The 14937-nt window shown below is 42.9% G+C and overlaps 1 protein-coding gene across 4 annotated transcripts in view; it reads right to left on the minus strand.

The window, feature by feature from the left end:
* The window catches only part of FRMPD4 (FERM and PDZ domain containing 4), a 219658-nt gene that overhangs the window by 36717 nt on the left and 168004 nt on the right, over positions 1-14937 (minus strand). For all 4 annotated transcript variants that reach the window (XM_082220847.1, XM_082220848.1, XM_082220849.1 and 1 more), the window contains exon 5: positions 83-128. In XM_082220847.1, the coding sequence (XP_082076973.1) occupies positions 83-128 (46 nt within the window). The remainder of the gene's footprint in view (positions 1-82; positions 129-14937) is intronic.

Raw genomic sequence — 14937 nt, forward strand, 5'->3', positions numbered from 1 at the left:
AGACACACACAGAGAGAATAGGCAGACAAAAGCAGTAAATGTTGCTAGGAAACTAATTCTAAAAAACATGATAACTACTTACAGGATAAGGCTGAATAACAGTAAGGAGGATCGATTCTTTGCAGCTTCTGTAAAAAAGGAGATGAAAGTGACGATTTATATTTTCATGCTCCAGAGATAACAAGGTTTCCTTTTTTAGTGGAGAGAATTGGGATCTTGTAACAGGACATTTGTTAACAACAACACCAAGAGTATTGAGAACAGAGCTGAGCCAAGACAAACAGCAGTTTCCCCAGATATTTTTGGCTTCAATGAAATGTCCACACCATACATGCTTTCTCTGAAACAGGGTGACAGTTTGCCCATCAAGAATGAAGGCAATTCTGGTGGACGGAGTCTTCACTCTGACTTATCTTTCTTTGCCCTCAATGATGTTATTACACGGTCAAATCTGATTAGTTATAGAGTGTCCTGGTATCACTCCATCTGCTATATGGTTCCACACTAGCTGGGGACCCAGAAAGAAGACACATGGGGGCTGGCGATTGTGCCAAAGCAGTGGCGACTGATGCTGGATTCAGATACCACTTTATTCCATCTTCACAGCATTGACTTACCTGTTCATTTGTTGCATCTTATGCTATCTTTAACATGACATAAAAGTCACTTCTGGGAACCTAGTGGAATCTAATGAAAGTTTAGCACTAATTTCCATGTTCTTTGTTTCCATAGAAAAATCTGCTTGCAACCCCCTTAACTCAGAAAACTGCGGGAGTTTTATGTTGACGAAATTTCAGGTGGTATGCAGTTTCTCCAGCCATTTATGGCAGTATATTGATTTTAAAAAGGCCACAGTTCCATAACACAACAAGATATTGCAGTTTAAAGGAACATTAGAAATCAAGACAGAAGCACAAGCATTATAACCAGTAAACCCCATGCCTTAATGCAGCCGGAGAGGGGGGGCGGGGAAAGCAGCAAAGAAGAAGAAAGTAAATATTACTACATTATAGTGGCTTTTAAGGTATTTCAAGCTCTCCCCACTTCTTGCAGTCCACAGACAAACAGACCAACATCTGATAAAGCCAGATTGACAGCAAAACAAATGAACATACGTACATAAATATAGGAGTCAAAAGTAGTATCAGAATTAAGGCACTTTAACTTGCACCATAACAATCCAACTTGTATATTATTACTTATTTTTCTAATGAGAACCAATAGTGTCATATGCCTGTACACATATGTTATCTGGTGCTTGCTTTCAAAGTGGAACAGCCTCCCTCAGGAGGCGAAGGACTCTCCTTCTCTGGAGGTTTTTAAGTAGAGGTTGGATGGCCATCTGTTATGGATGCTTTAGCTGAGATTTCTGTATTGCAGGGGGTTGGACTAGATGACCTCTGGGTCTCTTCCAATTCTATGATTCTATGAGTCAACACTTAGGTTGCACTCCTAATGCTCAATTTTCTTGGGAGTAAGCCCCATTAAACACTGTGGGACTGACTGCCACGCAAACATGCATAAACTTGCACTTTTAAAGTATGGATAAGATATTTGCAAGGCCCTGTTAGTATTTTCAGATGTTTGTAGCATGATACTTAAAAAGATGTCTTTCCTTCTTTGTGCATTTGCTGCCAGAAATGCACACCAAACATGTTTGCCGCATCAGGTGTGCAGCTGCCCTAAGGAAATGTGTTTGCACATAGTCAAAGGTAATTTTGGGTCACACAAGGATAGACTCAGCCATTCAAATCCTTCAGCATCCTCTAAAGGCTAAGAGGAAAGATTCTGAGGAAAACCACAGTCATTATCATCTACTTATAATTAATTTAAAGTAATTAATTGATAGCTTTCTGAAAAGTTGAACCAGTACATTGGGTAAAGCAGCAAAATGGGACACAGAGATTGCAAAAAGCCTGTGCTGGAGCATTCAAAGCTTTTGCTGAGGAACTCTTATGAAGTGTTAATCTTATTGAGTATCTCAGAAACACATAGATAAATGCATATTTATTTGCCATGTAAACACCCTCAAAGCCAATATTTGTTTTATTACATCAAGGGGCTGTTTTTCTTTTTAACATTTGGGAAAGGTTAGTTGCCACTTGATGGTGATGAACTTGAGTTTCTGTTGGCTCCCCCGATTTCCAATGCAATTAATTGCCTGCTTCTGAGATTTATTGCCGGGTTGACTGAAGTGCAACTAATTTGCATGCCAGTGCTGCTCAGTTGGAAAAACAAAATAAATCACCACCACTGCATTAGCCTGAATGAGTGCAAAGCCCAAAAGAATTTACTCATGAATAATCCAGCAGCTGAAGTAACTGGGGACTCCTGGTAAGTGGTTCCACATTTGCAACTTACGTGACTGGTCTTAAAACACTATTGATCTCTCCATCCCATTCAGTCTGGAACAACTCCGCGAAAAGCAACCATGTGTCAGGAAAGCATTCTAGTAGCAGCTCTTCCTTAAGGAACATGACACACACACTGTCTCCCCATTCCCACCCAAGGGACAAAGTCTTTTTCAGTCTTTTCAGCCAGAGTGGAAGGGAAAGAAAAGGTATTGGTCCCTGTAACTTTAGAGAGAGGAAACAAAAATTCAGAGAAAGGCCCATTTGTGAGCAGCTCTTTGGCTAAAATGCGAGACTGTCAGGATGGAAAAAATGTACTTGAAGATTTTGTGGTAGTTGTGTACTGGATGAAATCATTGTATTGCCGTGCTGCTTTGTGTAGCTCTTTGGACAAAGAGAGAATAACCCTACCCTTTTATATAGCTGCAGAGTGAAATATTCACTTGGAGGTTTATAGGATGCCTCGTCTGTGGTTATCTTTGTCACAGCAGCTTGTGAAATCATGCAGCTGGTTAGGATAGGCAAACATGCTCAAGTGTGACAGGTTATCATGGGCTGATCAGTGGATGGACAATTTATTTCAAAAGCGAAGAATGTTGTAGGGCTGAGAGACATAAACTCATGAGGCACCACCAGAGTTCACCGTAAGGCCACCAATGCTATACTTGCCATTTTTCAAACCCAGGATAACTATAATACAATTGGATATTCCTGTTTTATAAGCTATTATTGAATGATTAAGGCTTGAGAAATACATCTCCTGCCTCAGTCAGTCAATACAGTGAACCTTGCACCCAATTTTATTAAGAACCACAGCAAATGCTATTAATTTCAGCCCTAGAACTCAAGAAGCAAAATCTCCTTTTGCTGGTGTTTCCATGCCTTTGCTAGCTATGCCTCCCTAGATACAGGCATAACAGTGTAAATGTATATTCCACCCTGAACAAAGGCAGATTTGAAAAGAAACCAGAGATCATAAAGTGGCTTTAGTTAATATGCTCTTTGTGTAGCTAACAAAGAATCCAGATGCTAATAACCAGATTTTCTTTATTTCCAGAGAATTAACACTTGCTTAACAACAGCAACAACCTGAATGAGGATTTTTCTAAGATTAGGGGGATTTCAGGGCCATCCACTTTACATTTACGGTGCATTCCGCTTGGACTGTATTTGGCAGTTCTACCCAGTTTCATAGAGATACTTAACATGCAAGAAATGTGGAACATAAAGGTGAACAGAAGTATTAGATGATGGAACATTACAAAGGTCAAAGCAGTATTGCTAAGTATTATCTGTCTCGGACTACATGAAGCATGGGAATTCTAATATAAAATTTGCCATTGACTTTGTCTGTGAACTTGCAGGTGCAGAGGTCTCCCCCCTTTCTACTTATTCAGTGGAGAAGGAAAGAAAGAAATTTGGAGAAGAATGTCCCTGCATGGAGATGAAACATGAAACAGCTGACCCTGAATCATATTCTGATGACAAATGACTTATGAGACTTTAGTGGGATAGAAGGTCTGATCCTAACAGAAGGCACTAGAAAATATGAAGGGCATTGATGGGTATTGGCCACCACAGAACAAGAATCCCATCTTTATGGGTCAGAAGAGACAGACAGAATAGATAAGGCTGTTGGCAGTGCAACGGGAGATAATTCCATGTGTTACTTAGAGTTCATTCTCTTAAAGTTAAAATGATCTAGCCAAGAGGGGACAGGTGGCAGGTGCTCAGCAGCCAAGCAGAGTGGCATGATCTATATTGAGGTAGCATGTGTTCTGACTGGCTGTGTTGTTCTGATGGAGTTTTGCTCTGTACGTTTGGTCAAATGACACCCTGCTATGTACAAGGCCTAAAATAAGAAAGGCAAAAACCTTTCTCTATTCCTTTCTCTTCAAATTATTCTTTGTTTTTGTTCAGTTTCCTTCTCGAGACTTTTATCTCTAGATTCAGATTGCATTACTTAAGTGGCTTTGCTCACAAAAGACAGGGTCAAGCAAGGAACTATGTGTGTGAGAGGGGATATACAGACTTCAGGGATAATTTCACGATGCAAATTCAGTATGACACATTGCACAGGAGACAACATCTTTCTCTAGAGAGCTTGACATTTACAGGCAATCTTAATCAGAGAATGAAGTTAGAGAACAAACATAAAATTTATTTGCATGATATAAATACTAATTATTATAAAAATATGCAGTGGGCCTTTTCGGTAGTAACACTCCAGTTATGGAATAGCCTCCACAGAGAGGCTTTCCTGGTACCTTCTTTATTATATTTTTGGCACCAAGTACAGACCTTTTCTTATTCACCCAGGCATTTGAACGGTATTTTAAACCACTCTGGGGCTGTAGCTGCTTAGCGTAGTTTTGATCTGAGCTGTGAACTATTTATGCTGCTTCTGTTGCGAGGAAATTTTCATTGCCTTTTATTGTTGATTTTAATTACTATAAATTGCATTTTTAAAAATATTGCCTGTTTGTAAGCCACTTCAGGGAATATTTGTTGCTGGGTGGCCCTACAAATCGAATAACTAAATGGCAAATTCTTCTCTGAAATGCACCTAAAACTTTCATAACACCCCTCAAGAGCACAAAACAAAGCTAATCCTTTTAGACATTATATGAAAAGAGAAGGCAAGAAATTATGTATCTAGAGATTAAAGTAAAAGGCTGGAAGGAACCTCAGTCTGTTTGGTCCATGCTTTTCAGTCACCAGCCTAGTTTTCTTGAACTCCATGTTCCTTTGCAATCTCTGCATGCACACACAAAAGTGGCCAACAAATGAAATAGATTTCTAAAAGCAATAGATGATATTGATTCATTGCACAAAGGAACTAATTTTGAAATGTAAGAATCTTGCCCACCATAATGCCAAATAACCAAATTTCCTATTGAACCAAAATGAACAATAAAGGCAACTGCTATACAGTTAAGTTAGCATTGATCCCTCCTAAATAACCTGATGGTACAAAGCTGTTTTAGTTGCTATGGGACAAACAGAGACTTAACATTGGCATGCAAAAAAAGAGAACAAAGGGTCCTACTCTTGGTAAGTAGAGCAAAGCTTCTGGGCTCTGGTTACTTGACATGAAAAAATAACAACACAACAATCCTTGGCTCAACACCTACATCAGCACCAGCTTCTGGATCATTCAAATGAACCTTATGAAGCCAGTTGTTTAGCAGCAGGGACCAGTAACTATTGTTGATGACTAGTGTGGAACTCAGCTTCTTAACCATAGACCTGATATCAATCATTTTATGCTAGCAATCCATTTCATAATATTTTCTACTGTCTTTCTCTCTTACTCCCAACAACTCACTGTACACTATTATTTAAAGCAGGGGTCAGCAAACTTTTTCAGCAGGGCGAGTCCACTGTTCCTCAGACCTTGGGGGTGGGGGGTGGACTATATTTTGGAAAAAATAATGAACAAATTCCTATGCCCCACAAATAACCCAGAGATGCATTTTAAATAAAGGCACACATTCTACTCATGTAAAAACACGCTGATTCCCGTACCGTCCATGGGCCAGATTTAGAAGGTGATTGGGCCGGATCCAGCCCCCGGGCATTAGTTTGCCTACCCATGATTTAAAGCAATAGGCTTGTGAACGGCTATTTGCTATGAATGGATTCTTTATGTTTAGACTGAGTATATCCTTGATTGAGTTATGATACAGATTAATAGTAGCAATCATGAACTTTGATTACCAGATGTAGGGGAGAAACAACAGAGATTGTGGTACATAAAGTTTTAGTATGCCATAAACACCACAGCACCATTGATTTACATCTAAGTGCTAACATTTATTCCTAATATTGAGGGATGGAGCCAGGTTTGAGAGAACCCTTGGCAAAGTGGGACCCTTCCTACATTAATGAGCCCTGGTGGTCTTATCTTACAGCAACAGCAGGCAAATTACCGTATTTTTTGCTCTATAAGACTCACTTTTCCCCTCCTAAAAAGTAAGGGGAAATGTGTGTGCGTCTTATGGAGTGAATGCAGGCTACACAGCTATCACAGAAGCCAGAACAGCAAGAGGGATTGCTGATTTCACTGTGCAGCGATCCCTCTTGCTGTTCTGGCTTCCTAGATTCAGAACATTTTTTTCCTTGTTTTCCTCCTCCAAAAATTAGGTGCGTCTTGTGGTCTGGTGCGTCTTATAGAGCGAAAAATATGGTAGGTCTCGTCCAAACTTCTGCTTGTCCATGCCTAGAAAGCATGGGTCTGAGCAGTTTTGCCTTTGCCCCACTGCTTTCCTCCAGAAAACCCACTCCTTAGTGCTAAATCAGATGAAATGTCAATCCAGATAAAATTGACGTATGCTCCAATTAGCAGTAAAGAGCGGGTTTCCCTGGAGGAAAGCAGTGGGGCAAGTGGCAGTATGGATGAGCCCTTAAGCAGAATTCTGGAGAAGGGCTGGATGGCTTGGATTCACCACTTGAATCTCCTGCAATGTCCCAGAATGATTCTTCTGGGGCATTGTGGAAAATCTAAATGGCAGCTCCCAGCGCCAGGTACTTTGTAAAAGGAGATCCTAAGCAAGGCATGAAGAACGAGCCCTGTAGCTGCCCAAGGATACAGTGCTTTGCATTCCTTTGGGTAAGAAAGTGCCGGATCCTTATGGTCTATTAGTAATATTTGCTTTATTAACAAATACGCAAGCAGAGCATAAGAAAAGGCGTGCTGATTTTAATAGTTCATCAAGGGCCTAGCAGAAGAAGAAGGAGGAGGAGGAGGAGGAGGAGGAGGAGGAGGAGGAGAAACAACCTTCATTCCAGAGCCAAACACTGCAATCCATTGTCAGATGGAATAAATCAGATGATTCCGCCCAGCAAAGGAACTTGCTGGCTCAAAGGGTACAGATTAAAAATAGACATTAGAACAGAGTCAGATCACAGGAAGTAGAACAACCAGCCCCTTGATCCCATCTAATCTCTTATCTCAATGCCACCTTATCTACATTGTTCAAAAACGTCTCTATCATTTCATTATAAAGAACTCGAATCTAAGTGTTGGGGGTGCTGAGCTGAGATGGCCCAACTGCCTCTTGCTTGTTCAAAGCAGAATAAACATGTCCTAATTATTTGCAATGAGAAGCAGGGTCATCCTAGGGGAGGAACAGGGCCCGAGGCAAATCATTGTGTGGGCCCCCCTGGGGCCTTTATATCCACCCCCTCCTCATAGTGATGGCAAAGGAAAGAGCCCTCCTCTCCACAGCTTTCTTCTTCTTCTTCTTGACACACCCCTCTCTCTATCCACCCCCAGCTTACATTTTTCTATTTTGCTACTGATATATCAGTGATGTGCCTCTAATACCCTTGGCCTCCACATCCTCCCTTCACTGCCTTGCTTTAAGATGAGAGGAGGTGGAGAGCCTCAGCAGGTGAGTGGAAAGGTGGCAGGAAAGGCAGGACAGCAGGTTGTGGCCGCTGGAACCAGGTGCTTCCCATCCTCAAATGTGCAGGACTGGAATAGTCACCTCTGTTTTCACACCCCAGCCCTGCAGGGACAGCCTTGCCAAAAGGGTAATGCGTTTGTTAATTAAAATATTTATATTATGCCTTTCAGATCCTCATCCCCACCTTCCAGCAGCCCACAATATTAATGACAGATTTTTTTATAACCAGGGCTATTCTTCAGCTGGAACTCACCTAAGCTACTTTGTATTTAGGCACAACTTGTGATTTTGCCCCAGAAGGAAGACAGAAACAGCCTAAGCTGCGTAAGTACCAAATTTACAGATATCTGGACTAGGGAAGGGATAGAGCTTAGCACTTAAGCATATGTTTTGCAGAAAGAAGTCCTGCTTTCAAACCCTTGTGCAGGCAAGGGGAACCTGTTTCAGCCCAAATGCTGCATTCCTGTCTGGACAACCTTGGGGGGATTCAGGACAGATAAAAGAAAGTACTTTTCCCACACGCTACATGGTTGAATTCATTCCCTCAGGAGGCAGCAATGGCTACCATCTTGGGTAGCTTTAAAGGAGGATTCAAAGGAGACAAATCCAATGCTTTTTTCAGGGGGGTACGCATACCCCTAAACATTTTGTGAATCTACGTTTGGCCTCATTGAGGGGCAGTAATTCAATATGAGTAGGAAAATGAGAGTACCCCTAAACATTTTTAAAGAAAAAAAGCACTGGACAAATTCATGGGGAATACATGTACCTCAGGTTACATACGCTTCAGGTTACAGACTCCGCTAACCCAGAAATAGTGCTTCAGGTTAAGAAATTTGCTTCAGGATGAGAACAGAAATCGTGCTCCGGCAGCGCGGGAGCAGCAGGAGGCCCCATTAGCTAAAGTGGTGCTTCAGGTTAAGAACAGTTTCAAGTTAAGTACAGACCTCTGGAACGAATTAAGTACTTAACCTGAGGTACCACTGTACAGCTATCTAACCATGATGGCTATGTTCTGCCTCCACAGCTGAAGGCAACATGCTTCTGAAGACCCATGGCTGGAAACCACAGGAGGGGAAAGTCATGTTAGTGGGTTTCCCATAGGCATTTGGTTGGCCCCAGTGAGAACACGATCCTGGCCTAGATGGGCCATGGGCCTGATCCCACAAGCTCAGGTTCTTACGTTCTTAACAGTCTGGCTTGGTATATGGCAGCTTCGTATCTATTACCTACATATTTATTTTTACAAAAACAAAATGAAGGAAGTGGGTTAGTTAATCTCCTACTTTGTCACCCCATAAAGCTTTTCAAGCTCAGGAATTCTTCAAAGCTTTAAGATGCGAACTGCCCTGAGGCCTGCAGGTATAGGGCAGTATGCAAAGTTTAGTAATAATGATGATGAAGAAGAAGATGATGATGATGATGTCTTTCCTACAAACAGATCTCGTCATGAGATGTTCCGTTTCCTAGATTATCAACATACATAGCATTAGAGAAAGCCAAGGAGAGTTGCCAAGTTAGGAAAGAAGATTCTCATTTCAAAAGAATGAGTGAGTTTTTCAGGTGTCAAATGTTTTGGAAATCTTCTCCTATGGATTGCCAACACACACACACACACACACACACACACACACACACGTAAAGTTTTATGTTTCCCTCCATCTCCAGCATAGAGTGCAAGCCAATATAAGAGAAGGTAGGATCAGCTCTCAGTTGACTAAAAGGTCAACTGAATGAGGGCAGAAAGCTCTCAGAAAATCAACCATCTATTATGGCCACGGAGAAAACTCCATTAAAACTAGAAAATGTGCTGGTTTCTTGATGTACTTTGAGGAGATAAACAACCAGATCCATAAACCACCTGAGGCATTCCCTAAGTAAGGTCACATCCAGAAGTGGAGGATGTGTTAGTTCAACATATGAGACCAAGCACTATGTAATTTAACTCTTAATTCACATTACACCAACAAGCCCCCCCCTTCTAATTCTTGGAATAGCCAGGCTAGCTTCCTGGTGAGGTAATCATCTGAGTGATGGGCCATTAAGGGGAACAAAGGAAGTGGATTGTGCAAGACAGCAAATGGGTGGGGTGCCCCTCTCTCCCAGCTCATGGGTAGTTAGAAAGACAAAGTTGAGAGCTGAGAATTGGAGTGATGTGAGCTAGAAGCAAAGGAGCAAGCTGGGGAGATAGAAACAGAGCATTTTTTTTATTTCTATTTGAATCTAAGGCTGTGGCTATGGGCAAAGCAAAGCCCTCTTGGGGTGCTAAAGCTATGAACCCCTCCACCATAGGCTCAGGCTGTAGATATGCGTAAATAAACCATACAGACATAACAGACTCTATGGAACCTCATTCCATGGGTAAGTGCCTGGAACTCCTGGAACCCCGCACTGCTCTGAGATTGGGGTGGTGCTCAACAATATTATTCCAGTAATACAGATGTCTAGGTAGCCCAAAAGAAAACATTTTATCTGTGGCTACACACCACCCTAAACAATGAAGGAATGGCATTTAGCATAATATTTTATCAGAACTTTGGAAAGCTGTAGCTTTCTGAGAGACAAACTCTATGGGAACTTTTAACCCCTCAATGTAAATGTCCCTGAAAATAATTCAGAACCGCAGCAGTTAGAGGAAATGGGTAAAACTTCCCCTATCTAGGGTCCTAATCTGGATCAGGCCCACTCTGCCTCCAACTGGCTTTGTAAGAGCCATTTATGCAATTGCTAATTGTGCAGATGGCATCCCTTCTAGTTTCGATCGGAGATTATCCTGATGTTAAGACTGGCTGGCTTGTGGCAGGTTTTACGAGTTTCGTTTGATGCATTAAAAAACCCTTCAAAGGCCATTTGACCATACATGACAGCGAGGTAAGTGCACACACCACAGGCAACATTGCCTCTTTCAGATCACTTTCAAGCCTCTGAAACAGCTACCGTCTGTCTCCTTTCTAAGTTCTGCATATTCTTCCACGGTTAAATCCAGCTATTTCTGTGAGTATCTGACAAATGCAGGGGACACATGCTGTTTGCCTTGAGCCAAATGGTGCACAGCTCTCCTCTTTCCTCTCTTTTGCACTAATTAACCTATTTCCTTTTTTCTGTATTAATTAAAAACTGGCTCTTTTGGCAAAATATGTATTAACTTTAGATTACTGAATGTTTCCTCTTTTTAATGAAACCTCTCTTTTTTGGCTATTTCCCACATTTGAGAATAATTTTCAAAATCAAGGCTAGTTAAAGAAATAATAGCTTCCCCCTCCTCCCAGGCCTTTAGAATTCTCTGCAGCTTGCTGAGGCTGAACTTTCCTGTATAATTAGTAAAGTTAAAGGACCCCAGATGGTTAAGTCCAGTCAAAGGTGACTATGGGGTGTGGCACTCATTCCGCTTCAGGCCAAAGGAGCCGGCGTTTGTCCACAGACAGTGTTCCAGGTCATGTGGCCAGCATGACTAAACTGCTTCTGGCGCAATGGGACACCATAACGGAAGGCGCACGGAAACGCCATTTACCTTCCCTCTGCAGCGGTATCTATTTATCTACTTGCACTTTTGTGTGCTTTTGAACTGCTAGATTGGCAGAAGCTGGAACAGAGCAATGGGTGCTCACCCCATCCTGCAGATTTGAACTGCCGACCTTCTGATCGGCCAGCCCAAGAGGCTCGGTGGTTCAGACCACAGTGCCACCCACACCCCCTTGTATACTTAATACTGACATACCGTATTTTTTGCCCTATAGGACGCACCTAGTTTTTTTGGGGGGAAATCAAGGGAAAATTTTTTATTTCCCCCCCCCCCAGGTTTGCGCAGCCATCCCCAAGCTAGAAGAGGGAGACGGAGCGCTCTGTCTCCCTCTTCTACCTTCAGGGACACCCTCCCTAGCCTCTGTGGGGCAGTGCACTGCAGAGGCTTTGCGCAACCATCCCCAAAGCTAGAAGAGGGAGACGGAGCGCTCCGTCTCCCTCTTCTGCCTTCAGGGGCAGCTTGCGCCCCTGTCTCCTGAGCTTGTTCTAGGTTGCATCAACAGAAGTATAGTGTCCCAATTAAGGGAAGTAATAGTCCTGCTGTATTCTGCCATGGTCAGACCACACTTGGAGTGCTGTGTCCAGTTCCTGGCACCACAAGGATATTGACAAGCTGGAATGTGTGCAGAGGAAGGTGACCAAGATGCCAAAGGGTCTGGAAGAAGAACAGTTGAGCGAACTGGGTATGTTTAGCTTCTAAAGAGGAGACTGAGAAGAGATACCATAGCCATCTTCAAAAATCTAAAGGGCTGTTACATGGAGGACGGCGCTAGCTTGTTTTCTCCAGCTCCAGAGGCTAGGACCTGAAACAATGGATTCAAGTTATAAGAAAGATGATTCTGCCTAAACATCAGGAAGAACTTTCTTACAGTAAGAGCTGTTCGCCAAAGAACAGACTCCCATAAAGGTAGTGGGCTCTCTTTCTTTGGAGGCTTTCAAGCAGAAGTTGGATGGCCATCTGTCATGCATGATCTACTTGAGATTCCTGCCTGGCCAGGAGGTGGATGACATGACCCTTATTCAATGATTCTATGAAATCTTTTAGTCACTATTTTCAAAAGTTTCTCTAATACTCTAATGTCAGTTTATGTCAGTTGATTGCCCAAATCAGATTTGTTCCTTTGCTTATTATAAACTTACAAGCTATATCAAAGAACTACACAAATGCCACGGTATCTACTATCTTTAGGTACCTAAGAGCTTTCACACAATTCTATGCAGTCAAAGGAAATACCGTAATAGTCTTTCAGCATCCTGTGAAACCTCATGTGTTCAGCAACAAGCACAATTAGTGTCAAATAAATCCATGTTTATGATTCAAATGCAGACTGCAGGTTCTTTAGTTGTTTGGGAAAACAACACAGAGAACCATAGGGATATATGCTAAACAATGTGACAATTTGTTTTAGAGGAGTGTTACTCACTTTTCTCGTGTATGAAATAAAACTGACAGCACAGAGATTCAAATGAGAAATCAAAATGTTCTCAACTGTGCCACATTAGCAATTAGAATATGTTGCGGCAAACTGGGGAAAATTGAAAACTTTCTTAAAACAGTAAATTAGTCTCAGAGAGACCATTTCAGTTTCTCCCAGCAAAAAGTACTCATCCAATGATTGGTCTATAAAACATTAAGAACACTACCTTTCCTAGGGAACCAACAGGCTTGAACCAGGAACTCTGTCAGTGAGAGTCAAGTGTTTTACTCCCTGTGCCAATGGGCAGTTCTCAGGTATGAGGAACTTTTGGACTCATTTTGCTGCTATAAAGTACTATCCAGATAATGGCCAGAAAGATGTACTGCAGCCTATCAGCCCAGGCCACGTGGACCCAGGAGCCAATAGGGGACCAGTTAGTCTTATATAATTGCTACCTGGAGGCGGTTGGAGGATGGATGGCGGCTAATGGATTGAAGTTGAATCCTGACAAGACAGAAGTACTGTTTTTGGGAGACAGGGGGCGGGCTGGTGTGGAGGACTCCCTGGTCCTGAATAGGGTAACTGTGCCCCTGAAGGACCAGGTGCGTAGCCTGGGAGTCATTTTGGACTCACAGCTGTCCATGGAGGCGCAGGTCAATTCTGTATCCAGGGCAGCTGTCTACCAACTCCACCTGGTACGCAGGCTGAGACCCTACCTGCCCGCGGACTGTCTGGCCAGAGTGGTGCATGCTCTGGTTATCTCCCGCTTGGACTACTGCAATGCGCTCTACGTGGGGCTACCTTTGAAGGTGACTCGGAAACTACAGCTAATCCAGAATGCGGTAGCTAGACTGGTGACTGGGAGTGGCCGCCGAGACCATATAACACCGGTCTTGAAAGACCTACATTGGCTCCCAGTACGTTTCCGAGCACAATTCAAAGTGCTGGTGTTGACCTTTAAAGCCCTAAACGGCTTCGGCCCAGTATACCTGAAGGAGCGTCTCCACCCCCATCGTTCTGCCCGGACACTGAGGTCCAACGCCGAGGGCCTTCTGGCGGTTCCCTCATTACGAGAAGTGAAGCTACAGGGAACCAGGCAGAGGGCCTTTTCGGTGGTGGCGCCCGCCCTGTGGAATGCCCTCCCATTGGATGTCAAGGTGATGGACAACTACCTGACATTCAGAAGACATCTTAAGGCGGCCCTATTCAGGGAAGCTTTTAATGTATGATATTTTAGTGTTTTTTGGTTTCTGTGGAAGCCGCCCAGAGTGGCTGGGGAAACCCAGCCAGATGGGCGGGGTACAAATAAATTATTATTATTATTATTATTATTATTATTATTATTATTATTATTATTACCTCCTCAGGAAAAAAATCAGACAGAGTAGCTGCTTCTCTTCCACTGCAATGCTGCCTTTGGACTATCAGCCACCTGTCTGCCTGTACTATACAGGGTAGGCACACACAGAGAGAGATTGGTTTTGATATCCCGCTTTATCACTACCCGAAGGAGTCTCAAAGCGGCTAACATTCTCCTTTCCCTTCCTCCCCCACAACAAACACTCTGTGAGGTGAGTGGGGCTGAGAGACTTCAAAGAAGTGTGACTGGCCCAAGGTCACCCAGCAGCTGCATGTGGAGGAGCGGAGACACGAACCCGGTTTCCCAGATTACGAGTCCACTGCTCTTAACCACTACACCACACTGGCTCTAGATTGGGATCTACGAGTAGATTACTGGATTATTTTTTGTAGATCTGAAAGGCTGACTCCTGTAGTAACTCGGATATAGGCCTATACCTGAATATACGGCTGATCCAACTAGCACCTGGTATCATTCTTGAGACATTATTTTGGCCCTAGCTCCACCCCTCAAACTGCTAATATGCCCATAATAGCCATAAAGTCTGAAGCTTAAGCCAGATAAGGCAGAATTAGCTTTAAGTCCCCTAGCATCACAAATTTGTGGATCTCTAACTTCATTCCATCACCTCCAACAGGTCTGTCAGTCAAGTCCCCTTGGCCATTAGGTGGATGCTACACCTAACGGTCAGTGGTACCTTTACCCTTTTACACCTAATGAGTGCAGGATAGTGAGTAGTATCCTCAGCTGTCCCTGGAATCCAGCATCAGAAGCACATAGTCAAGCACTGTTTGCTCAGGATATTTGTGCAAGGAAAAACATTCACAAAGGACAAAAAGGATCACAATTTCTTTGTGCGCGTATATTACGTTATA

This window comes from Podarcis vaucheri (genome assembly GCF_965113315.1).
Source record: "Podarcis vaucheri genome assembly, chromosome: 4".
Taxonomy (NCBI): Eukaryota; Metazoa; Chordata; class Lepidosauria; order Squamata; family Lacertidae; genus Podarcis; species Podarcis vaucheri.